The sequence below is a fragment of the Plecotus auritus genome (assembly GCF_963455305.1).
Source record: "Plecotus auritus genome assembly, chromosome: 2".
Taxonomy (NCBI): Eukaryota; Metazoa; Chordata; class Mammalia; order Chiroptera; family Vespertilionidae; genus Plecotus; species Plecotus auritus.
The window spans coordinates 118,549,273-118,576,278 of NC_137771.1; the positions used below are offsets into that span (position 1 = coordinate 118,549,273).

Consider the following 27,006-nt stretch of genomic DNA (forward strand, 5'->3'; position numbering starts at 1 on the left):
TAGGGGAGGTAGAAGAGAGTAAAGGGGGGATAAATGGTGATGAAAGGAACTTGATTTGAGGTGGTGAACACAATAAAATATACAGATGATGTCTTATAGAATTGTATACCTAAACCTACATAATTCTATTAATCAATGTCACCCCAATAAATTCAATAAACATTTTTTAAATGCAGATAATGATGCACTGGGTCTGTGAAGCCTAAAATTTTGCATTTCTAACAAACTTTCAAGTGATGCTGTTGCTGATCCATGGACCATACTTGCAGCACAAGTGCTTAGATGACTGCCAGAGCTGCTCCTGAAATATGCATTTATTCCTACAGTTCCCTAGTTCAGTGCCCCTGGTGCCTTTAGCACAATGGTTCTCAACAGAATTTTGTTCTCCAGGGGACCTTTGGCAATGCTTAAAGACATTTTTAGCGCCTTCTCCCGTCACAACTTTGGGGAAGGTGCTACTGGCATCTATAGGATGGAAGCCAGGGATACTGCTAAACATCCTACAATGCCTCACGCAACAAAAAGTTATCTGGCCCAAAATGTCACTAGAGGCAAGCTTGAGAAGCCCTGGTTTACATCAAGTCTACATTCTTAACAAAGTATTCAAGGTCTTCCACAATTCTGTTGGCTTTTTCTTTCCAGGCGCTGTGTGACTTAGCTCACATTCCCTTCCTTTTCTACTAGACAGATTCTTATGCATTCTTAAATACTCAGTGTCTTCTCCCTTCATGAAATCTTTTGACCTTCAAACAGGAATGTAAAAGACAGCCATGTGTTTCTGTTTCAGTTGCAACATTCCCCCAAGTCAGCCTTGAATTGTAGCAATGCACAATCTGCAGCCCCCACAACTGTGAACAGCTGGACAGAAGATGGCCCAGCTGGGTCTGTGTAAGATGATAATTAGAACGGATGTAGTCCTTAAATTAATTTTAAGTTTACATATATTTTTTTCAGGGGGAAAACTAAGAAATTGGAAATGATCATATTTGTGTTTGCCTTATTTAAGGTTCCCTTACCTAGTCATCTTCCTGAGCTTGCTAAAGACTAGATTAAGTAAGATTGTGATTGAGATTGTTTATGTGTTTGCTAGTTGAATAATTGTCTTATTGCTGTGGTTCTAGATGGGGAAGGTCATAAACAGAATGAGCCTTTTTACAATCAACCTATAAGAGAATTTTGGTTGATAAGCATGGGGATTTTAAAAGCTCTGCCTATGAAGGTCATTTGGTGATGGTGGTGGGGAGGAGTGCGTGGGGCCCCGTGCTCTCCAGTTTTCCTCAAACTCCACCTGTTCCTATGTTCACCCAGGTGAAATGTTTGGAAAAGTATTTAGTGAGGGCCTCCAGAAGTGGCAGCTGATATGCCTGGTTTTCCGTTGCTTGCACGGCTTAGGAATTTGCCACACTACTAAGATAGTGGTGTATGGCCCAGAGACCAGATCCAGCACATTCATTGCATTTTTCTATGGCCTATGAGTAAAGAATGGTTTTTAAATATTTAAATATTTAAAAAAAATTTAAAAAGGCAAATATTTCCTGATGTGAAAATTATATGAACTATAAGTTTCAGTGTTCATAAATAAAGTTGTGTTGGCTCACAGCCACTTCTATTTGTTTGCCTCTTGTCTATGGGGGCTTTTGTGCTACAAGAACAGAGAGGAAGACAGCTTATGGCAGAGATGGAATGGTGCCTCTGTCCCTGCAGCTACCTCCAGCCCAAACTCTTTACTATCTGGCCATTTATGGGAAAAGTTTGTCATGTGATATATACACAACTGTATGTGTCTATGTTTTCGAAACTGTGCTGAGCTTGACAAATTTGAACTTCATCTGTTCCTTTTGTGGAAAACATGCTATAGGGTACAGTTGGGGTGTCAGTTAGTGGACATTACCATGCATTTGATTGCTGAAGATAAAAGTATCATCATTCCGGTCTACTTGGTTCGGTTCTAGAGAATAGGTGTTGATATTTTCTTCCAAGTACCAGGATTCATTCTCATTAAAAATCATAAAGTGGAGAACACGGTGAACTATGTTGGCTTTGGTGTTTTTGCGACATACTATCAAAGGGCCTACCAGCCCACTGTTAAGATCCTGAAGAAACAAAGCAAGATTATTAACCATGCCCACAACTAAAAATTTCCCCCAATCAATAAGAAGAATGGAATCAAGTTTTGGTTTTAGTGAGATCAGATACTGAGGGTTTTTTGTTTGTTTGTTTTACAGATCCTGAGTTTTTAATTATTAGAATGCTAAGTCTGAGAGTAAGAAACAAAAAAACATGCTAAATCTTTGATTAAAGAAAAATTATCATCTCATTCATTGGAGTTGAAGTTTAAAGAGAACAACAAACTCCTGGAATGGATTTTAGACACATTCCTCAATGGATTTAGTTGTATTTATGAAAATATAATTAAAGAACAGAACTTTGGTTTTAATTAGAATTCCCTGGCATTGGAGTTGGTTGGCAGAGATTTTAAAGGTCTTAGATCCTTTCTCCTGTGATGCCTCTGTTCCCACAGCACCTCCAGCCAGGAGCCTTGGTTTGTTTATATTAATTTTGTTTTGGAGTTGAATGTCTGAGTAGATTTATGTTCCAGGTACAAAGTGGCCCAAATAGCTAAAAGTTCAAAGAGGGGACTCTTTAAAAAATGCAAATAAACTGTAATTCCAGAGTTGATGGTTTTAAAAAATATGTAATATGTATATATTTATTTCTATTAATAATAGAATTTTCAAACTCCATACTTTGTTTTCTGTTACTCAGATCTGACTCAATGAAGCAGAGGATACTATAGTGACATTTTGAAAAATGTCATAAATATAAGTAATCATATGTAATAGTTTATTCTTGAAAGATGCAAGCCTATGTAGGATTAAAAGCTGAGCAATATTTAGGTTGCTTAATATAAATTTTACATAGAACTAAGATTTTTTAAAAACAAAAAATAAACTCCTTCTTCCTTCCATTATAATTTATAGAAGGAGATATAATGAAAACTGAGATTTGAGAGAGACAAAATGGTGGCAGAATAGATGGACATGTCCTGAGCTTTGTCCCAGAGCAGATAGAATGAGCAACTAAATCAAATAACATCCACCCTGAATTGGGGAAGTAGACACATCTAGTGAGAAAATATGCAGCTGGGAAGGGCAGATACCTGGAGAATGTCCAGGGCACTGCAACCATGCAAGCAGCAGCCATGTGAGCAGCCCATTCCCACCCAAGGAGCAGCAGCCCCATGAGCAGCCTGCCCCAGGCTGAAGAGCATCAGCCTTGCAAGCAGCCCAATCCTGTCCAAGGAGCAGCAGCCATGTGAGCAGCCTGCTCCTATCCAAAGAGCAGCAGCCACGTGAACAGCCCACCCCCTGTCTGAGGAGCAGCAGCTACATGGGCAGCCCACCCCAGTCTGAAGAGCAGCCCGCCCTCATCCAAGGAGCAGCAGCCACACACAGCCCATACCCGTGCAAGGAGCAGCAGCTGTGTGAGCAGCCCTGTGAGCAGCCCACCCCCATTCGAGGAGAAGCAGCCTCATGAGCAGCCCACCCCCGTCTGAGGAACAGCAGCCCCGTGAGCAGTCTGCTCCCATCAGAGGAGCAGCAGCTGCACAAGCAGCATGCCTCCATCTGAGGAGCAGCAGCCTCATGAGCAGCCTGCCCCAAGAGCCAGAAGAGCCAACACTGCTGTGAACAGGGCCCACCAGAGGAGCTGCTGCCAACAGAGGAGCAGCCACTGTCGTGACTGCCCGAGGAGAAGCTGCCTCCCAAGAAACCACTGCCACCCAAAGAGAAGCCCCTGCATGACTTGATACCTAGATCCTTCAATGAGAGCAAAAACTGATAGACAAAGACATCCCCCAAAGGAAAGAAAAGGAGGAATCACCAGAAAACCAACTAAGTGAAACTGAGGTATGCAATATGTCAGAAAAAGAATTCAGACTAAGAGTCCTAGAGTTCATAAACCGGATGGATGAAAAAAAATCAACAACTTATGTAAGAATCAAGAAGAAATAAAGAGTGATATAGCTGCAATAAAAAACACCATGGAAAGTTTCAACAGTAGACTAGTAGAAGCGGAGGACCGAATTAGCGAATTAGAAGACAGGGAAGCAAAACACATCCAAATTGAATTGCAATTGGAGAAAAAAAATCAAAAGACAGGAGGGGAGCCTAAGGGAGCTTTGGAACACCATGAAACAAAGCAACATATGAAAAATAGGGGTGCCAGAACGACAGGAAGAGGAACAAGGGTTAGAAAACTTTTTGAAGAAATAATGTCAGAAAACTTCCCCAATGTGGGGAAGAAAAAAGTCGCACAAGCAAAGAGAGTCCCAAACAAGATGAACCTGAAAAGACCCACATCAAGACACCTCATACTTATGATGGCAAGTGTTCAGGACAAAGAGAGAATTATAAAGGCTGCAAGAGAGAGAGAGAGAGAAAGTTACATACAAGGGATCTCCCATTAGATTATCAAATGATTTTTCAATAGACACACATCAGGCCAGAAAAGAATGGAAGGAAATTTAGAAAGTGATGCAAAGCAAGTGACTGAATCCAAGAATACTCTATCCAGCAAGGCTATAAATCCAAATTTAAGGGGAAATAAAGAGCTTCACAGACAAAAAGAGGATAAGGAAGATTATCACTACCAAGCCAGCAATGCAAGAAATGCTAAAGGGGCTGGTATAAAAAGAAGAAATAAAAAGGGAAGAAGGAACATAGCCTCAAAAAATAAAAATGGCTACAAAGAAATAATTATCAATAATAACTATAAACGTAAACAGACGAAATGCTCCAATCAAAAGACATTGAGTGGCTGAATGGATAAAAAAACATGACCCATATATATGCTGTCTATAAGAGACCCACCTTGGAATAAGAGACTCAAACAGACTGAAAGTGAAGGGATGGAAAAATATCTTTCAGGGAAAAGAAAAAAAAAAGCTGGGGTAGCAATACTTATATCTGACAAAATAGACCTCAAAGTGAAGGCTATAACAAGAGATAAGGAAGGCCACTTCATAATACTAAAGGGATCAACACAGCAAGAGGATATAACCCTGATAAACATATATGCACCCAATGCAGGAACACCCAAATACATTAAAAAAAACTCCTAGAAGATATCAAGGGAGAGATCGACAACAATACAATCATAGTAAGGGACTTTAATACCCCATTGACATTACTGGATAAATCATCTAGACAAAAATCATCAAAGAAACAGCAATCCTAAATGACTCACTAGATCAGATGGATTTAATTGACATCTTCAGAACATTTCACCCCAAATCCATGGAATATATGTTCTTCTTAAGTGCACATGGGACATTTTCAAAGATAGACCACATATTGGGTCATAGGCAAAGTCTTTCCAAATTCAAGAAGATTGAAATCATATCAAGCATTTTCTCAGACCACAATGGCATAATATTAGAAATAAACTACAATAAAAACAATAAAAAAATAAAACACTTGGAAGCTGAATAGCATACTATTAAACAGTGATTGGGTTACAAAAGAGATCAAAGAAGAAATTAAAAACATCCTGGAATCGAATGACAATGAAAACACAACAATCCAAAATCTAGGGGACACACTGAAAGCAGTCCTGAGAGGGAATTTTATAGCTCTACAGGCTTACCTCAAAAAAACAAGAAAAAATGTCAGTAAATCATCTAACTCTACAACTTAAAGAATTAGAAAAAGAGCAACAAGAAAAGCCCAGAGTGAGTAGAAGGAAGGACATAATAAAGATCAGAGCAGAAATAAATGATATAGAGACCAAAAAATCACAACAACAACAACAACAACACACACACACACACACACACACACACACACACACACACAAAAAAAAACACAATACAAAAAATCAATGAAACCAAGAGCTGGTTCTTTGAAAGGATAAACAAAATTGATGAACCTCTATTCAGGCTTACCAAGAAGCAAAGAGAAAGGACTCAAAAAAAAAAAAACAAAATCAAAATGAAAGAGGCAAAATAACAACAGACCCCACAGAAATTCAAAGAATTGTTAAAAAATACTATGAACAACTCTATTCCAACAAACTAGAAAACCTGGAGGAAATGGACATATTCCTAGAAAAATACAATCTTCCAAAACTCAATCAGGATGAATCTAAAAATCTCAATAGGCAGATAACTATGGAAGAAATTGAAGCAGTCTTCAAAAGCTTCCAGCAAACAAAAGCCCGGGGCCAGATGGCTTCACAGAGGAGTTTTACCAAACATTCAAGGAAGAAATAAAACCTATTCTCCTCAGACTATTCCAAAAACTTCAAGAGGAAGGAACACTTCTAAGCTCATTCTATGAAGCCAGCTTTACCCCAATACCAAAACCAGGTAAGACAACACAATGAAAGAGAATAACAGGCCAATATCCCTCATGAACATAGATGACAAAATCCTTAACAAAATTCCAGCAAATTGGATCCAGCATTTCATCAGAAAGATCATACATCATGATCAAGTAGGATTTATCCCAGGGATGCAAGGATGGTACAATATCCACAAATCAAAAAACATGATACATCACATAAACAAATTGAGACATAAAAATCACATAGTCATATCAATTGAGGCAAAAAAGCATTTGACAAAATGCAACACCCTTTCTTGATAAAAACTCTCAGCAAAGGGGGAGTAGAGGGATCATACCTCAACATAATAAAAGCCTTATATGACAAACCTACAGCCAACATCATACTCAATGGGCAAAAACTAAAATCATTTCACCTATGAGCAGGAATGAGACAGGGATGCCCACTTTCACCACTCCTGTTCAACAAGTTCTGGAAGTGCTAGCCATAGCAATTAGACAAGAAGAAGAAATAAAAGGTATCAAAATTGGAAAAGAAGACATAAAACTGTTATTTTTTGTAGATGACATGATACTGTGCATAGAAAACCCTAAAGACTCCATTAAAAAATTATGAGACTTAATAAATGAGTTTAGCATACAAAATTAATGCCAAGAAATCTATGGCATTTCTATACACCAATAGTGAACATACAGAAAGAGAGACTAGAAAATCAATCCCATTTAGCATCACACCAAAAAAATTAAGATACCTAGGAATAAACTTAATTAAGGAGGCAAAGGACCTGTACTTGGAAAACTACAGGACACTGAAAAAAGAGATAGAGGAGGATATAAACAGATGGAAGAACATACTGTGCTCATGGATTGATAGAATCAACATCATTAAAATGTCCAGAATACCCAAAGCAATCTATAGATTCAATGCACTCCCCATTAAAATACCAACATCATATTTCACACACCTAGACCAAACTCTCCAAAAATTCATCTGGAATAAAAAAAGACCCCAAATAGCTGCAGCAATTCTGAGAAAGAAGAACAAAGTAGGAGGGATCTCAATACCAGATATCAAGCTGTATTACAAAGCCACTGTTCTCAAAACAGCCTGATACTGGCACAAGAACAGACATATATATCAATGGATAGAATAGAGAATCCAGAAATCGACCCCAACCACTATGCTCAATTAATATTTGACAAAGGAGGTAAGAACATACAATGGAATCAAAAGAGTCTCTTCAATAAGTGGTGTTGGGAAAATTGGACAGATACTTGCAAAAAAATGAAAGTAGACCACCAACTTACACCATACACAAAAATAAACTCAAAATGAATAAAGGACTTAGACATAAGACAGGAAACCATAAAAATACTAGAGGAATCCACAGGCAGCAAAATCTCAGACATATGCCGAAGGAACTTCTTCACTGATACAGCCCCTAGGCCAATGAAAACTAAAAAGAAAATACACAAATGGGACTACATAAAAATATAAAGCTTTTGTACAGCAAAAGAAACCATCAATAAAACAACAAGAAAGCCCACTGCATGGGAGAACATATTTGCCAATGTTATCACCAATAAGGGTTTAATCTCCAACATTTACAGGGAATTCATACAACTTAACAAAAGGAAGATTAAAAAAAACCCCAATAAAAAAATGGGCAATGGACCTAAATAGACACCTTTCAAAAGAGGACATAAGAAAGGCCAAAAGACATGAAAACTTGCTCAAGGTCACTGATCATCTGAGAGATGCAAATCAAAGCGACAATGTGGTAGTATGTCACACCTGTCAGAATGACTATCATCATCAAATCAACAAACGACAAGTGCTGGCGAGGATGAGGAGAAAAAGGAACCCTCCTGCACTGCTGGTGGGAATGCAGACTGGTACAGCCAATGTGGAGAACAGTATGGAGTTTCCTTAAAAAAACTAAAAATGGAACTCCCTTTGACCCAGTGGTCCCACTTCTAGGAATATATCCTGAGAAACTAGAAACATTAATCAGAAAGGATATATGCACCCCTATGTTCATAGCAGCACAATTTATAATAGCTAAGATTTGGAAACAGCCTAAGTGCCCTTCAGCAAATGACTGGATTAAAAAACTGTGGTACATCTACACAGTGGAATACTATCCTGCAGTAAAAAAGAAGAAATTATTACCATTTGCAGCAGCATGGATGGAGATGGAGAGCATTATGCTAAGAGAAATAAGCCAGTCAGAGAAAGATAAATATCACATGATCTCACTCATTTATGGAATAAAATGAACAACATAAACTGATGAAGAAAAACAGATCCAGAGACAGAGAAGCATCAATCAGACTGTGAAACCTCAGAGGGAAGGTAGGGGATTGGAGGGGTAAGGGGGAGAGTACAACCAAAGGACGTGTATGAATGTGTATAAGCCTAACCAATGGACACAGACACCAGGGGGATGAGGGTATGAGTTTGGGGTAGCTTGGGCAATGGGGAGATAAGGACACATATGCAAAGTGTCCTTAGTCAATAAAGAAAAAAAACACAAAACAAATAAGAAAACCTGAGATTTGATTTAAAGTTTACCTTAACCAAGTTCACAGTGGAATAGTAATACCAAGGTATGCATTCAAAGTTCTTTGAGGTAGGACCAGTTCTTTCAGGAATCTGCCAAATGTATGTTCGGATCTTTCCTAAAATAGGCAAATACAATGTATTAATATAGTATCTTTTAAACCATACTTCTTTATGGAGAACCAGATAATGAGCAGATGCTAAAGCTATGCAAATAATTGGCAACAGAGTTCTCATTTTGTTTTGTTTATTCCCCACTCTGGCTCTATTGCTCCTAGCTTTGTGATCTTAGACAATGTGTTTATATTTCTGAGCTTCTGTTTCCACATGCACATCAAACAGGCATTTAGAAATTAGATAAGATGATGCAAATGAAGCCCTTGATGTTGCATTACCTGGGCCTTTGGGCAAGTTCAATGTCATTATGATGTTGTTTAGTATGTAGTCAGGGTTATTGGATCAAAACCTTACAGTGATTTTGTCATTGATAAATGTCAGTTATTAAATATATAATTCATTCATTCAACAAACATTTTTTGTTGTGATGAAAACTCAGAATGTGACAGACTTATTTTGAATCCCAGCTCTGAACTTTCCAATTTGTGGATTACATAGACATACTTTCCACCCAGAACTATATGAATGATCCCTGCAAAATGATCCCTATTGACTCTTGCTGGAAAGTTCTTTTGATGCCCCACTCTTACTGCTTGCTGCATAATCCTCCACCTTCTACTTCCAGAGTCTTAAATTAATTTTCCCGAGTACCTGTGACATAGTTTTCATCCTCCACTAACAAACCTTATCCCCAATCTCCCTGCTTCCAAGTCTTTAACTATCTATTTACTTCTTACCCTGCCCTTCCAGCATACCACATGTTGCCTGGGGCACAGCAGGTACTCAGAAGTGTCTGTGAAATACAGGGAATGTGATCCTTTTCTGATTAATCAGTACATAGTGATGACTTGCAAACACCCTTGATAGGCAATTCACATTGGAATATAGGACTGTTTTTAAAATCAAAAGAAAATATTTCAACCACCATCAAGTAGCTCTTTCCTTGATACCCTTAATTTCTAGAATTTCTTGTTTTTGTGGGGAACTATGGGGGACATCCTTGATACCCCTCTTAGATCCCTCTTTAACAATGAAGGAGTGGCTCCACTGGCTATAAACCCATCTTGCCAAAACCTGCATCCAATTACTGCTGCAGGGGAGGCAGAATAGAAAGAAGTTTGGGGAAAATCCTGATAAGTGGAGTGAGAAAGAACAAGCCAACATCACAGGCCAATAAACCCCTAGGTCCCCTCACCAGAGCCCTCTCACCTCTCTTTATGACCAAAGGGAAATAGCTTATGGCATGAAACCCTTGTGGTGGTCACAGAAGTCAACAACAACAAGGACTGGCTAAAACCAGATCATTCCAAGAAAAAAAATGACGAGATACTGACCCCAAAGCTCATTACACCATCACCACAAGTAGAAGGGGGCCAAGGGGGTGAACCACCATGACACTTCCGGAAAGGACCATATTAGGAACAAGACACCCCCCACAACAAGAAGATAGAGTCAGAATTTAGCACCACAAAGTTCAGAAATAACCTACCCTTGGAAACACATAAAATCCCAAGAACTGACTTACCCATTGCACAACTCACTTGCGAGTTGCCCCGGTCCACTGAGACTCTTGCTTCTTTCACAACAGTGTGTCTCTACCTGAATAAAACTTACTTTCATTCTCATTCTCATTCTTAAAATCTTTTCTCAGGAGCCTAGAGGTTGCCTCACACTGGATATGTCCCAGTCCATGCTGGTGCAGGGCCAGGTCCCAGCATGGGACTGGTTTGGTAACATAGGGACATACAGGGCTAGTTTTATCACCCCAACTCAGGACAGCTGGGGCCACCCTCTCTTCACAACTTCTTGCATGGTTGGCTGTGACTTCTATTGAGGCTGCATCTTTGTTCAACCTCTCCCCCTGATCAATTCTGCTTTCTTCTCTTTCTCTCCACTGTCATTGATGCCAAGAGCACTACCTGAACACAAATCTTCATTTCAGAGTCAGCTTCCTGAGCATATGGTAAAAACTTTTCATTTTCTTCTAAGTTGAGAAAGTGAATGGCATGCTCTAAAGTGGTGATGTCAGGGGCGGGGGGGTGGGGAGGGAGGAAGATGGCGACCGGCAAGAAGGTAGGGAGGGAGAGTGTGTGAGAGAGTGAGGGAGCGATAGAGGAGTGTGTGGACGTGTGGTGTGAGTGTGTGTGTGTGTGTGTGTGTGTGTGTGTGTGTGTGTGAGAGAGAGAGAGAGAGAGAGAGAGAGAGAGAGAGAGAGAGAGAGCTAGGAACAGTTAGATCCTGAAGGTCTTCCAAAGGGCTGCCAAAACGGGCAGACTTAAATGGCAAAACTCCGCTGCCACCACGGACACTCCAGGGGTGGCCAGCGCAGGCACAGAGACCACACCATCTTGAAAAACAGAACTGCTTGAGACTAGGATCTGAGCCTCACCACCACCAAATCTGATCTCAGATGCAAACTGGGACCCTATAGCCACTGGGGACAAAGACCTGTGACCGCAGCTGCAGATCCATAGACACCAAGAATCCAGACTTCCCTGCTGCAGATTTATGTGAGTCACAGAGCCCATCCCCCTCCCCACAAACTCGCTGCAGCACCATAGGAACTGCTGGTCCGACCCTGTGCCAGCAGGCCTTCTGCCCACACAGGGTGGCTCCAGCTCCACTGCCCGAATTTGAGCCTGGGTGTGCAAACACTGGAAATCTGCTTTCCACAGAGTGCAAGCCCACGACCAGACCCCATGCCAACAGGGCGGCTCCGGCTCCACTGCCCGAATTTGAGCCTGGGTGCACAGACACTGGGAATCTGTTTCCCGCAGAGTGCACTCTCATGACCAGACCTCACATCCACGTGGCATGGCAGTGCCACCTGACTTTGATTATGGGCAAGAGCACACAGAAGCCTGTTTTTCACAGCTCAGCAGTGGACCTCCTACTGACACAGGGCGGCTGTGCAACCCAGTCTCCCAAGCAGACCAGGGACCCTGATTCTCTGCATGAGAGGCAGCACTGAGCAACAGTGACTTGACTCTGTTTCTCATTAAGTGTGCCTGGGATCCCCGATTCCCAGTGCATGCACACTAAGAGACAGTGACTCCAACTCTCGGCATATGCACACACAGGGACCCTGATTCTCAGCGTGAGGCCACACCAAGAAACAGAGACTCTGATACTTGATTCTCGGCACAGGAACAGGGGGGTCTTGACTCCTGGCATGTGCTAGGGAACTTTGATTTTCAGCACACACCAGTGGGGTCTCTTTATCAGTGTGGCACAGGCGGGGTTCCTGATTCTAGGTGAGGGCACGAGGCTGTACTGAGTGCCAGTGACTCTGATCCTGGGCGAGCATGGCTCCCACCAACCCACGGCAGCCATGCGTTTTGGTGTTGGAGCTCTTCAGTGACAGATGGGTGGTGTAAAGCTCCCACTGCACATGGCTCAGGACCCCACAACTTGGTGTTTGAACCTTCTGGTGATAGTTAGAATGAGAAGACAACAAAATAATCCCCAGAGGAAAGAAAAAGAGGAATTGTCAAGAATAGAAATAGGTCAAATGGAGGTATGCAACATAACAGAAAAAAGAATTCAGAGTAATGGTCGCACAGTTCATACACTGGATGGACGAGAAAATCAACAACCTAGCAAAAATCAGGAAAATATCAAAAGTGATATAGCTTCAAACAAAAACATCATGGACGGTTTCAATGGTAGACTAGAAGAAGCAGAGGACCGAATAAGTACGTTAGAAGGTAAGGTAGAGAAACAAGCCCAATCTGAATAGCAGCTGGAGAAAAAAATTGAAAAGTAGGAGAGCCTAAGGGAGCTTTGGGACAACACGAAATGAAGTAACATATGTATAATAGGGCTGCCAGAAGGATAAGAAGAAAAGCAAGGATTAGAAAATCTATTTGAAGAAATAATGACAGAAAACATCCCTGATATGGGGAAGAAAAAAGTTACAGAAGCACAGAGAGTCCTAGCAAGATGAACCCCAAAAGACCCACAATAAGACATGTCATAATTACAATGGCAAATGTTAACAAAAAAGAGAATCTTAAAGACTGCAAGAGAGAGACAGAGAGTTATCTACAAAGGATCCCCCATCAGATTATCAAATGATTTCTCAACAGAAACACACCAACCTAGAAGGGAATGGAAGGAAGTATACAAAGTAATGCAAAGCAAAGGACCGAGTCCAAGAATACTCTATCCAGCAAGACTATCAATCAAAATTTAAGGGGAAAGTGGGAGCTTTGCAGACAAAAATGGCTAAGGGAGTTTATCACTACCAAGCCAGCAATGCAAGAAATTTTAAAGGGAATGCTGTAAAAAGAAGAAATAGAAAGGGAGGAAGGAACACAGGCATAAAATACAGAAATGGCCACAAACAAGTACCTATCAAAAATAACATTAAATGTTAATGGGTTACACACTCCAATAAAAAAACATGGAGTGACTGAATGGATTAGAAAACATGACATATATATATATATATATATATATATATATATATATATATATATATATATATGCTGTCTACAGACGACCCACCTCAGAACAAGGGACTCACACAGACTGAAAGTGAAGGGATAGAAAAATATCTACCAGACAAATGGAAATTAAAAAAAAAAAAGCTGGGGTAGCAATACTTATTTCTGACAAAATAGACCACAAAGTGAAGACCATAACAAGGGACAAGAAAGGCCACTTCATAATTCTAAAAGGATTGATACAACTAGAGGATATAACTCTAGGAAACATTTATGCACCCAATGCAGGAGCACCCAAATACACAAAAAAACTTCTGGAAGATATCAGAAGAGAGATTGACAGCAACACAATCATAGTAGGAGACTTTAATACCCCATTAACATCACTGGATAAATCCTCTGGATAAAAAATTAGCAAAAAAAAAAAATCCTATACAACTCACTAGATCAGATGAACTTAATCGACATCTTTAGAACATTCCACCCCCAAACTACAGAATATACATTCTGCTCAAGCTCACATGAGACATTTTCAAAGATATACCACATATAGGGACACAAAGTCTCTCCAAATTCAAGAAGATTGAAACCATATTAAGCATATTCTCAGATCACAATGGCATAAAATTAGAAATCAACTACAATAAAAACAATCACCAAAATTCAAACAGTTGGAGGCTGAATAACATACTATTAACCAATGAGTGGGTTACCAAAGAGATCAAAGAAGAAATAAAAAACATCCTGGAAACAAACGACAATGAAAACACAACAATCCAAAATCTTTGGGACAAAGTGAAATCAGTTCTGAGAGGGAAGTTCATAGCATTACAGGCCTACCTCAAAAAACAAGAAAAACTGGTAATAAATCATCAAAATCTGCAACTTGAAGAATTAGAAAGAGAGCAACAAGAAAAGCTAAGTATAAGCCAGGGGTGGGCAAACTTTATGACTCGAGGGCCACAATGGGTTCTTAAACTGGACCGGAGGGCTGGAACAAAAGCATGGATGGAGTGTTTGTGTGAACTAATATAAATTCAAAGTAAAGGAGCGGAGGGGAGAACAAGAGAACCCTCCGCTCTTTCGGCTCTGCGGGCCGGATAGAACAGCCAAACGGGCCGGATCCAGCCCACGGGCCGTAGTTTGCCCACGGCTGGTATAAGCTGAAGGAGGGAAATAATAAAGATCAGAGCGGAAATGAAAGACATAGAGACCAAAACAACAACAACAACAACAACAACAACAACAACAACAAAGACAACAACAAAACCCACAAAAGAAAACCAATACAAAAGATCAATGAAACAAAGAGCTGGTTCTTTGAAAAGATAAACAAGATTGATGAACCTCTAGCCAGGCTCACCAGGAAGCAAAGAGAGAAGACCCAAATAAACAAGATCAGAAATGAAAGAGGTGAAATAACAACAGACCCCACAGAAATATGGAGGATCATTTAAAAATACTATGATCAACTCTACTCCAACAAACTGGTCACCCTAGAAGAAATGGACATATTCCTAGAAAAATGCAATCTTCCAAAACTCAATCAGGATTAATAAAAAAACCTGAATAGACTGATAACTCTGATGAAATTGAAGCAGTAATAAAAAACATACAAAACCTTCCAGCAAACAAAAGCTCTAGTCCAGACAGCTTTACAGAGGAGTTTCACCAAACATTCAAGGAAGAAATAAAACCTATCTTCCTCAGACTATTCCAAAAGCTTAAAGAGGAAGGAACACTTCCACGTTCTTTCTATGAAGCCAGCATTACCCTAATCCACAAAACAGATAAAGACAATACAAAGAAAGAGAATTACAGGCCAATATCCCTCATGAACATAGATGCCAAAATCCTCAACAAAATTCTAGCAAATCAAATCCAGCATTTCATCAGAAAGATCATACACCATGACCAAGTGGGATTTATTCCGGGGATGCAAGGATGGTACACTAAGTGCAAATCAATAAATGTGATAAACTGCATAAACAAACTGAGAGATAAAAACCATATAAACATATCCATTGATGCAGAAAAATCATTTGACAAAATCCAACACCCTTTCTTGATAAAATCTCTCAGCAAGGTGGGAATAGAAGGATCATACCTCAACATAATAAAAGCCATATATGACAAACCTACAGCCAACATCATACTCAATGGGAAAAAACTAAAACCCTTTCCCCTCAGAACACGAACAAGATAGGGATGCCCACTCTCACCATTCCTGTTCGACATAGTACTGTAACTAGCCATTGCGATCAGACAAGAAGAAGAAAGATAAGGCTTCCAAATTGGAAAAGAAGTAAAACTGTCCTTACTTCACAGATTACAGAATATTGTTCATAGAAACCTCCAAATACTCCATCAAAAAACTACTAGACTTAATAAATGAATTTGACAATATAGCAGGATACAAAATTAACACCCAGAAGTCTATGGCTTTTCTATACACCAATAATGAACTTACAGAAAGAGAAATTAAAAAAGCAATTCCATTTACCATTGCAACAAAAAAATTAAGATACCTAGGAATAAACTTAACCAAGGAGACAAAGGACCTGTACTCAGAAAATTTCAGGACACTGAAAAAAGAGATAGAGGAAGCCATTAACAAATGGAAGAATATACCATGTTCATGGAATGGTAGAATCAACATCATTAAGATGTCCATTATACCTAAAGTAATTTATAAATTCAATGCAATCCCCATTAAAATACCAATGGCATACTTTAAAGACCTAGAACAAATTATCCAATAATTCATCTGAAATAAAAAAAAGACCCGAATAGCTGCAGCAATCTTGAGAAAGAAGAACAATGTTAGAGGAATCACAATACCAGATATCAAGCTATACTACAAAGCCACTCTTCTCAAAATTGCCTAGTACTGGCACAAGAACAGACATATAGACTAATGGAATCAAGCAGAGAATCCAGAAATCAACCCAAGCCATTATACTCAATTAATATTTGACAAAGGAGGCAAGAGCATACAATGGAATCAAGACAATCACTTCAATAAATGGTATTGGGAAAACTGGACAGATACTTGCAAAGAAATGAAACTAGACCACCAACTTACACATACACAAAAATAAACTCAAAATGGATAAAGGACCTAAATGTAAGATAAGAAACCATAAAAATCTTAGAAGAAGCCATAGGTAGCAAAATAGCAGACATCTGTCGTAGCAATATCTTTATTGATATAGCTCCTAGGGCAATGGAAACTAAAGAGAAAATAAACAAATGGGACTACATTAAAATAAAAGCTTCTGCACAGTCAAAGAAACCATCAACAAAACAACAAGAAAGCCCACTGCATGGGAGAACATATTTGCCAATTATATCACTGGTAAGGGTTTAATCTCCAACATTTATAGGGGACTCATACAACTTAACAAAAAGAAGATAAACAATCCAATAAAAAAATGGACAAAGGACCTAAATAGACACTTTTAGAAAGAGCACATAAGAAAGCCAAGAGACATATGAAAACATGCTCAAAGTCACTAATCATCAGAGAGATGCAAATCAAAACAACAATGAGGTACCATCTCACACTTGTCAGAATGGCTATCATCAACAAATCAACAAATGACAAGTGCTGGAGAGGATGTGGATAAAAAGGAACTCTCCTTCACTGTTGGTGGGAGTGCAGACTGGTGCAGCCACTGTGGCATTTCCTCAAAAATTGAAAATGGAACTGCCATTTGATCCAGTAATACCACTTCTAGTAATGTATTCCAAGAAAACAGAAACACCAGTCAGAAAGCATTTATGCACCCTTATGTTCATAGCAACACAATTTACAATAGCTAAGATTTGGAAACAGCCTAAATGCCCATCAGCAGATGAATAGATTAGAAAACTGTGGTACATCTACACAATGGAATATTATGCTGCAGTAAAAAAGAAGGAATTCTTACCATTTGCAATAGCATGGATGGAACTGGAGAGCAATATGCTAAGTGAAATAAGCTAGTCAGTGAAATAAAAATACCTCATGATCTCACTAATTTATGGATAATAAAGATCATTATAAACTGATGAACAAAAATAGATACAGAGGCAGAGAAGGAGGAAACAGACTGTCAAACTACAGCGGGAACGTTGGACAATGGGAGGGTTGAGGGAGGGGAGAGGTAAGAGATTAACCAAAGGACGGACTTGTATGCATGCATATAAGCATAACCAATGGACGCAAGATACTGGGGGTGGAGTGGGTGGGTGAGGGCATGGCCAGGGGGTAGGGGAGGCCAGGGGAAGGTCAATAGGGGAAAAAAAGGAGATGTATGTACTACTATTTGTAATACTTTAAACAATAAAATAAAATTTAAAAATAAAATAAAAAAATAAAAAGAAAAAAATAAAGTGGTGATTTCTTAGAAATATTAATACAAGAGATTCATCCTTTCCTTTCAGCAGCTCAACTCTATCCCTGCCCCTTCCTTACTTACTACATCTTGTACTCAACTCCTACTTTAGCATTTGAGTTGGAGAGATTGAATATAAGAATATTTGGCAGCTGGATAGATGGAGAGGTGGGAGGGAGGTAGCTCTAGAGGAGAAATTGTATACACTGCAAAGTTTTTCTCATGGTGCTTCCCCTTGGAAGTAAACTCAATTTGCAAAAGGAACTCCTCTCCCAAGTTCTTCAGGCCCTTCTTACTAGTCCAGTGATCTTTCTCATCTGGAACTACACCCGTATTTAAGAAGGAACATTAGTCCCATAGACCTGTATAAAAGCTTTGGGGCTTTTTTTTTTTCCCCCTCTCCTAAAGCAGTTACCTGGCTGTGTTGGAACAACAGTGAAATTCTGTGTTTTTACTCCATGAGCATAAATAGAATATTGCCTTGAGGCTTTATTTTTAAAGATAATCCGGACTTTTTCACCAGGAGTGGCAAATATTAAAGGACCTAGGAAATATAAAAAGAAAAATGTGTAAATAATCTCTAATTATTTTGAATTATGAGTCATCTGTCTTCTTAAGTATTTACAGAGTAACTTATTCTTATCCTTTTCCTTAACATGTGCCAAATAAAACACAAACACATTTAATAAGTGGATCATTGCTGATTTATAAAACTAGATTTTTGCCTGGAAAATTTTAGTCATCTAGAATTTTTATAAGCTTCATCTCTAGAAAACCTACTTTGATGGGCATCAGTTAATACATACAAAAACACACAATTTAAAAATGGAGCACTTCACTTTCTTTCTTGACCCAACCTCATCACTTAAGCCTTTAATTCTTTCCCCCCTTCACCCTAGTGGAAAATTGGAAGAAGCTACAAGGCCTTTTTATGACCCAGGGTAATATTCTCTCTGATAGACTGAAGTCCCCTTAATTTTACTTCTCTCTTTCATCCCAGGCCAAGAAATGAAGGTATAACATTTGCTATAAGTCTTCTTTCTATTTGAAAGCATATTGAATTGGTGGCTCTAAAAATTCTGAAACAGAGATGATTTTGAGATGAACTAAACAGTAAGAATTCTCTTCAAACTTGTGCAATAATTACTGAAATCAGAGCCCTGAAGAGACCTGGTGAGCACTGGCTAAAGCTAAAGTCAACACCTCTTTGACCCCCATGTAATTCTTCCTTCCCAAATGCTATGCTTGTTTTTCCTTTTCTATAAAGTGTTTTTTGTTTTGTTGTATAAATGATAATGGGATCTAGAGAGTCATATTGTATTATTATCTTGTTGGATTTGACCAGAATCCTAGAGAAAACAAACATCCTTCTGTTACTAAAGATAAGGAACCACCTACCAGCAGAGGATACTAGATAGCACAGACCTCCCTTTCTCCCTCCCTCAAAAAGGGGCAAGCTCAAAAGTCCAGAACAATAACCATTCCCTTCATCAGCATGTAAATCCATCTTCTCAGGATCCCATGTCAAAAATGCCCTTTGATAGATACATAAATAGCAGGAACCAAATAAGATTGGGCACATGGAAATACCATGTGAGTTCTGGAAATACTAGGCAACATATAGAAAAGCCATTTTACATATGAAGTCATCATATGACCTATGGAAATGCCATGTGAAGCCTAAACAATGACATGTTACTTATGAAAATGTTACATGTGGGTGCTCAGTGGTATAGGTTTCTTAGCTGATCTGTCAAGGTTGGAAGAAAGGGCTATAATTTTCCTCACTCTTGGACAGAGATGAAACTGAATCAGAACACTTAAGTGTTTAAATTAAAAGCAAATTTAAGCAAAGAAGTGCCCCTGCTCACTATAGAAGAATTTCTGGGTTTCATTTTAATTTCAATGCAATTATTTCTATATGCTATATCTAAAGTCTCTCCCAGATCCATAATTCTTGGATTCTGAGTGCAAGAAACCAAGTAATGTGAAGCCGACCACATTAATTTTCAGCAGTCTCTCTATTTTCCTTTAAACAATACTTGAATCACTCTTTTTTTTCTAGTAAAACAAATTAGAGTTAGCATTATAGGCATTTTTCTCTGTCAAGATGGAAGTTGACAGTATTCTCAATGTGTGCAACAATCTCTAGTGGCTGAGGACAAGAAGCAAACAACCCAAACCAATCTTACTGTATATCTATACCTAGTATATCCAGATGCTTTTCATTTTCATTTCTTTTTGTTTGCTTTGTGAATGTGATATCATCATATTGACGGTATACGACTTTCTTATATTTGGACCCAAGAAATGTCCCAATTTTATCCAAATATATGTTTGTTTCACTTTGAGAAAATGAAAATAAAGACAAAACCCACAAAATTAGTTAATTTAACAATTAAATTAGACACATTCTCATATGGAAGAACTTCTTATTGAAATAATGTAATTTATTAATATCTACAAGCTATTGTACCTTGAAAAGTAATTCTTCTTTTTAAAAATATATTCATTCTGGTAAGATTGTTGAATATTTATTATGTACTTTAAAACACATTTTCAGAATAAAATTTTAGTTTTGATAAATGAATAAATAGTAAGAGAGAAAACTATCAAAAGAAATAAAATTTTACTAAAAGTAAAATTACTGTCTTTAATTTGAGGTTTTCATAGGAACAGATGTAGATGGAGATGAATGTAGACAAAAGGAAAATCTGACTGATTCCAAATGTTAAATGTAGTGAATTATGTTTATTATATCTCAAAGTGATACAGTTGGATGGTAGCACCCATAAAGAAAATAGGATGCAACAAATGGAAAGAGAGACAAAAAGAAACAATGTAGAGATACAAGAAGAAACAATGTACAGAAGAAGTTATTTAGATATTTAGAAAGATTTGAAGTCATTTGGAATTTATGATATTATACATAAATCAATTTTCAAAATTTGAATGTATCTTAAACACGCACATACCAAAAACACATACCAATCACATACATGCATAGTACACACACATACCATAGCAAACACAAAAACTTACAAAACACACACACACACACACACACACACACACACACACACACACACACACTGTGAAACGAAAGGGTGAGAAACTACAGGATGAGGCCTTCCTAGTTAGAGACTGAAGTTATCGCCATACTTCTTTCTTCTTTGTAAATGGTGCAGTTCTCTTTCCCACGTCCTGCTAGGAGAATAATCCCACACAACTTCCTCAGCTGCAATATAAAAAATTTTCTCCTTTTGGTACTGCATTTGATGAGGGTATGGCTCTGAACACTGCCTCACTTTGTATTTATGTTTCATGCCTCCTTGATAGTGCTGTGAAGTCAGACAAACCACATAAAAAATTCCTAGAGGTAAATAAGAAAATAATTCATAAAGTTTTGCATTCAGACCTCTTTCTCTCTGTGAAGTCATCTATAAGATATAAACTCCCAAAGAAATACTGTAAGATAGTTCATTCATTCTTACACTAATTTTATGAATATTTGTTGAGTATGTTCTTTATGCCAGGCATATTTTCAAGGCACTTTAGAAACATCAATGAATACAACAGTTAAAAATCATTGCCCTTACAGTTTATATTGCAAGGTCTTGTAGACATAGTATAACATTTATGTATGTTGGAAGATAATAAATACTATGCATCAAAGAAAAAAGTATAACAGTGTAAGGAAGATTGAGGATTCTGGGTGGGGTGAGCTCTAAGGAGCAATGGATGATTAAGATAGGCCTTGATGGGAGGTTGGCATTTGGGCAAAGACTTATGAGAGATGAAGAGTAGATCTAGGGGAAACAGGTAACAAACACCCTTATGATGAGGGCCTAATTGGTGCAGTTGAAGACCTTCTAAGAGGCCTGTGTGCCTAGAGTGGAGTGAGCAAGGGTGAGAGTACCAGGAGACAAGATTGGTGGGGAAAGGAGGGCTGGGTCCCATGGGCCCTTGAGGGCCACTGAAAAATCTGTAGCCTTTATTTAGTGAAATGAGGAGCCATTGTGGAATTTTGAATTGATGAGTGACATATGGGCACTCTGGCCCTCTGTGCTGAGACTGGACTGGAGTGGGTAAGGTGTAAGAAAGGATACCTGTTAGGAGGCTGTTAAAATCATCCATGAGAGATGATGGTGGCTTAGATCATAGAGGTAGTGGCAGAGGGAGTGAAAGGAAGTAGAAAGGATTTAGTTTAATACATTAAAAACTCCAAAGAATAACTATGACCAAACAAATCACCACCACCACCACAAACAACAAAAAAAACCCAGCCTGGTTCAGAACAGTGAATTCCACCTGAATTCTGATTGTCTTTTAATTTGGTAAATTTTATGCCCATCACATTCTGACCCTGCTTAATATTACCTTCATAATAGTAGCTCTCTCTTTCAACTCTTTACATGTTTTTATTATTGTTATTAATTTTTATGGAGGGTAATATTCAAGAAGATGGACAAGGAAGAAAAACCTTCAGATTCAGAGGGTTTGGGAAAGAGAACTTGTTTAGGATAAAATGATTCTCATATAGCACAGTACTTGACATGTAGTTGGTTTCTCCACATGTTTATTAGAAATGATATTGTTTATGAAAGAGAATGAAGAGCAGACAAATTTTTTTTTTTTAAGTTCAGGGGAAAAGAGAATAAGGAGTAGGGCTGGGCTGGCAATAACTTGCCACTGAGTGAATGCCTGCAACAGAGAAGAGAGTGTTGGAGAAAGATTTCTTCTCCCCCTTAATTGTTCTTAATCACAGATTTTGTTTGTTTGAAAAGCAAAATTAAACGCTTTGGAATATAGAAAATGTAGTAAAATGAATCTGTGGCATTACAAAAAGTTAAGATACAAATCCATGGTATTTATAGAGTAACTAGTTTATTGTGTACCAGGGGGTGGGCAAACTTTTTGACTCGAGGGCCACAATGGGTTCTTAAACTGGACCGGAGGGCCGGAGCAAAAGCATGGATGGAGTGTTTGTGTGAACTAATATAAATTCAAAGTAAAGGAGCGGAGGGGAGAGCAAGAGAACCCTCCGCTCTTTCAGCTCCACGGGCAGGATAGAACAGCCGAACGGGCCGGATCCGGCCCGCGGGCCGTAGTTTGCCCACGGCTGGTGTAGACAGTATTTGATTGATGCCAGTAGTTTTTGATCGAGATAGATGATTTTGTGTGTGTGTGTGTGTGAAGTTGGATCTGCAGGATAAAAGAAGACACTAACATTTTCTTTAAAGTCCAACATATTCCAAGCACTTCACTGCATGTTTACTTCTTGTATATCATGGGATCTGATCATTGCCTATCCCTTTTTGTAAGTTGTAAATTATTACAATACTTATTTTACAAATGAGGGTGTTAGCTTTAGAATGGAGGCTTAGCTCCTCTGATCCCCACAATTCTCTGATATGGGATGTATTTTTTAAAAATATTTTCTAGTAACAATCAACCTCATTGAAGTCAAAACCTCTCCCTTGAGAGCAAAGCTAGCAAGGAGAGATATAGGAGAGGGAGGCAGAGAGAGGAGGGTAAGGTAGAAGCAGAAGGAAGTACTGGGAAACAAATAGACAGGAGAGTAAAAAATGCAGCAGAGAGTTGAAAAAAGACAAGGTCAAATGTTTCAAAACATCTTCACTGCTTTTGAGTAGTGTGGGTTGGTTTAAAGCAGCCGTGGGCAAACTATGGCCCGCGGGCCGGATCCGGCCCATTCGGCTGTTCTATCCCGGAGCCGAAAGAGCGGAGGGTTCTCTTGCTCTCCCCTCCACTCCTTTACTTTGAATTTATATTAGTTCACACAAACACTCCATCCATGCTTTTGTTCCGGCCCTTCGGTCCAGTTTAAGAACCCATTGTGGCCCTCGAGTCAAAAAGTTTGCCCACCCCTGTTTCAAGCCTGTAACCAGGAAGAAAAACTGGGAGAGAATGAGATTTTTGCGTACAGGAAGATGATATACCAGTGCTCTTATAAATTAAATGGAAAAGGGCAACAATTTTCCAATCACTATTTGTATAATTTCTCTTATTCTGTACAAACAATACCCAGTGCATATAATGACACTGTTTTTCATACTTAAAACATGTTTCTGGCTGAAGGAGAAGATTTACCACTTACCTGTGGAATCAGTTGTCATTAAAAGTGTCTGGGAAGTGTGGGGGAACAGGGCCATAGTGTCCCCCCTTTCTCCTGCAGAAATGAAGGTATTTCCTGAAAAGTATATCCCATGTAAGTCACTCTGTGATCCCACACTAAGAACGTGCCATGAAATGTTGTCTCCTAAGCACATATCCAGTCCTGGCAGATTTCCATACATGTATCCATTTATGGCTGCAAGACATTTGAGACAAAAGACAAGAGAATTGAATTTGACATGTCCTTTTTTTTTTTTATTTTTAAATCCTCACCGAGGATATTTTTCCATTCATTTTTAGAGAGAGTGGAAGAGAGAGGGAAAGACAGAGAGAAATATCTATGTGAGAGAAACACATTGATTGGTTGCTTCTTGCAGGCATCCCAACCAGGGCCCTGGCCTGGGAGAAGCCTGCAACGGAGGGACAAGCCCTTGACTGGAATCAAACCAGGGATTCTTTGGTCCATAGGCCAATGCTTTATCCACTGAGCCAAACCGGCTAGGGCTACTGACATCTCTTGAAACACAACAAAGAACTAATCATAAAGCTATTTATTCATTTAAGAATATTAAGATGACCAGAGTCAATCCTTTCTTTTTAGATTTCAGAAAACTAAGGCCAGAGGAGCAGTTAAGTGTCCAGTGTCATTAAGCTAGAGAATGGAACTGTTAAGAGCAGAGCACAAGTCTCCAGACCAATCCTTTCCCCACTACATCTAACATTATTCCAAAACTACCAACCAACCAACTCAACAAATACCCCACCCAACCACTCCACCAATTTGTCAATAGAGAAATACATGACTTTTCTGTTTTACATGTAGTTATAACTAAACAATATATTACACCAAAAAGGCATTGGTAAATATTTGGTAAATTGAATTTAACATAATAACCTTGGTAGACAATATTTTTATTGGGAAATTATATTTAAATTTAACATGAAACATATTAGCCAACCATTTGGCCATGAAATGTGCATTTTTTAAAAATGATCTGTAATTCCTTAGGCATAATGAAATTAAACAACTGCTTAATATATCTATCATGTAAATTAAATGTTTTCTTACAGTACATTAAGTTAGAATCATGGAAACTTTGATCCTCTTTATCCACATTTTCAGGTTGTGTGGTAAATGTTCTAATGTTTTCATCCAGGAGATGACTTTCATTTTCATCAAATATTGTGGCAAGTAGGTAAAACTCTTTGTCTATTCCCTTCTGCGAATGAGGATAGAAAAAAGAATAGACATGAAGTATAGATGGTCCAATGATTTATCTGAATACAAGATTTTATATACAATGAAATTTGTGTATTCCTAGAAATTGTGATCAATTGACCTCCCACTTACAGGCATTTATATATATAAAGAGGTATTATGCAAATTGTCCATTATGGCATCACATTGATGACTGTTCACATGGAGCACCTCTAGGTCCCCTCCCCACCCCTGCTCCCGCAGTGGCGGTGGCGGCTCCCTCCAGCCTCCTGAAGGGCGCGGCTCCCTCCTGGCTCCCTTGAGCAGCAGTGGCTCGCTCCAGCCTCCGCTCCCGAGGAAGCAGTGCGGCTTGCTTCTGGCTCCCCTGGAAGCAGCGCAGCTTTCTCCCACCGGCTCCCAAGGGCGCACTGCGGCTCCCACTGGCTCCCGGCTCCTGTGGAAGTGGCAGGCGGCCTACTGCACACAATATCGCATGCTGGGCCACTAGTTTTATATAAAGACATGAATCCTAATGAATGGATTTATCAGAATTAACAAGTTGGAGAAATCTCTACAGCTGTTTTCATATAAAGCTCTTACTCTAGAGATTTCTACATCTGAAACGTTATAAAAATAAATTACATAATCAGATAATCACAGATAGTGGCTTTTCATAGCATGTTTTATAGAAAGTAAGTTAAATAAAATGTTTTTAATTCTAAATTCTAGAAAGTCTGCATTTTAGGGTTTATGGATAAATTAAATATGTATAATATTTCTATTTTTGGATAAAAATTACATGTAAGAATTATGAGACTTCTAAATGACTTTATATAAATTAATACAAATATATAATCACATTTTAAAATAAAATATACATTTAATCATACATATAATTATATTGGGGAATTTACAAGGCTTTATTACACATGAATTATAACTGTAGAAAAGAACTTGGATATTAGTTCATTTGTGAGTGAGGAATGAAGGAAAATCATTCATTAAGCATTTATTGAGCACCTACCTACCACATGCCACAGAGGGGCTATAGTTGTTACAATAAGTAAATAAAACTCCTGTATGGTTTCAAGGAACTTACGGTCTAGTGGAAGAGAAAGACCAGTAAAAATAAATTCATGAGTAAATGCTTTAATAAAAACATAGATAAGGAACTATGACAATCTGTAGGAACTTTAAGTAACTTTAGTTAGGAGATATTGTCTGAAGGGCAGAAAGGAGTCCTCAGTATGAGTTTTAAAAATGTCTTCACTTTTAGCAGATGAAACAGCGATGAAAGATGATTCCAGATAGAGAGAAGAAAGGCAAAGTCAAAGGGATGTGACTTAGCCTTCCTTACTCAGGGACTAACAAGCTAATTGTGCAGTAAGGCCAGAATGGTAGGGAGCGAGGCAGGAATCTGGAGTGATCAGAAGGGTCTGATGAGTTGATGTCTGAGTCAAGAAATGATGGAGTAATTTTTAGTGTGGAGAGTGCTGTAACAAGATTTGAAAGGAAGGGGTGTGGAGTTATATTGAAGCAGGATTAGAGTGGGGACAGGAGTTAGGAGGTTAAAGAAATTCAGAAAGAGATAATGGTGCCTAAAATAAGGCAATGGTATTGTAGATTTGGTGATTGATGTTACAGAATAGAGGAAAAGAGGGTGACTTAGAAGGGAGAGGGACATGTAGTAGCCATACAGAGGGAGATGAAGAGTTAAAATAGTTGGAATTAGAAATGTTTGTGGAACATGCTAGGTTGGGTGTTCATTGGGCAGAAGAAGATATACGTCTGGAGTTGAGGAAAGGATGGAATTGGGAGACAT

General features: G+C 38.7%; 1 protein-coding gene across 1 annotated transcript in view; it reads right to left on the reverse strand.

Moving 5' to 3' along the window:
* LOC308242203 (ceruloplasmin-like) overlaps window positions 1-27,006 on the reverse strand; it is a gene marked incomplete at its 5' end in the record, with an annotated part of 69,623 nt that overhangs the window by 24,607 nt on the left and 18,010 nt on the right. Inside the window, 7 exons of the mRNA XM_080656071.1 lie at window positions 1,892-2,093; window positions 8,920-9,026; window positions 18,267-18,395; window positions 20,057-20,196; window positions 21,014-21,224; window positions 23,970-24,182; window positions 25,056-25,206. Of these exons, the coding sequence (XP_080512197.1) occupies window positions 1,892-2,093; window positions 8,920-9,026; window positions 18,267-18,395; window positions 20,057-20,196; window positions 21,014-21,224; window positions 23,970-24,182; window positions 25,056-25,206 (1,153 nt within the window). The remainder of the gene's footprint in view (window positions 1-1,891; window positions 2,094-8,919; window positions 9,027-18,266; window positions 18,396-20,056; window positions 20,197-21,013; window positions 21,225-23,969; window positions 24,183-25,055; window positions 25,207-27,006) is intronic.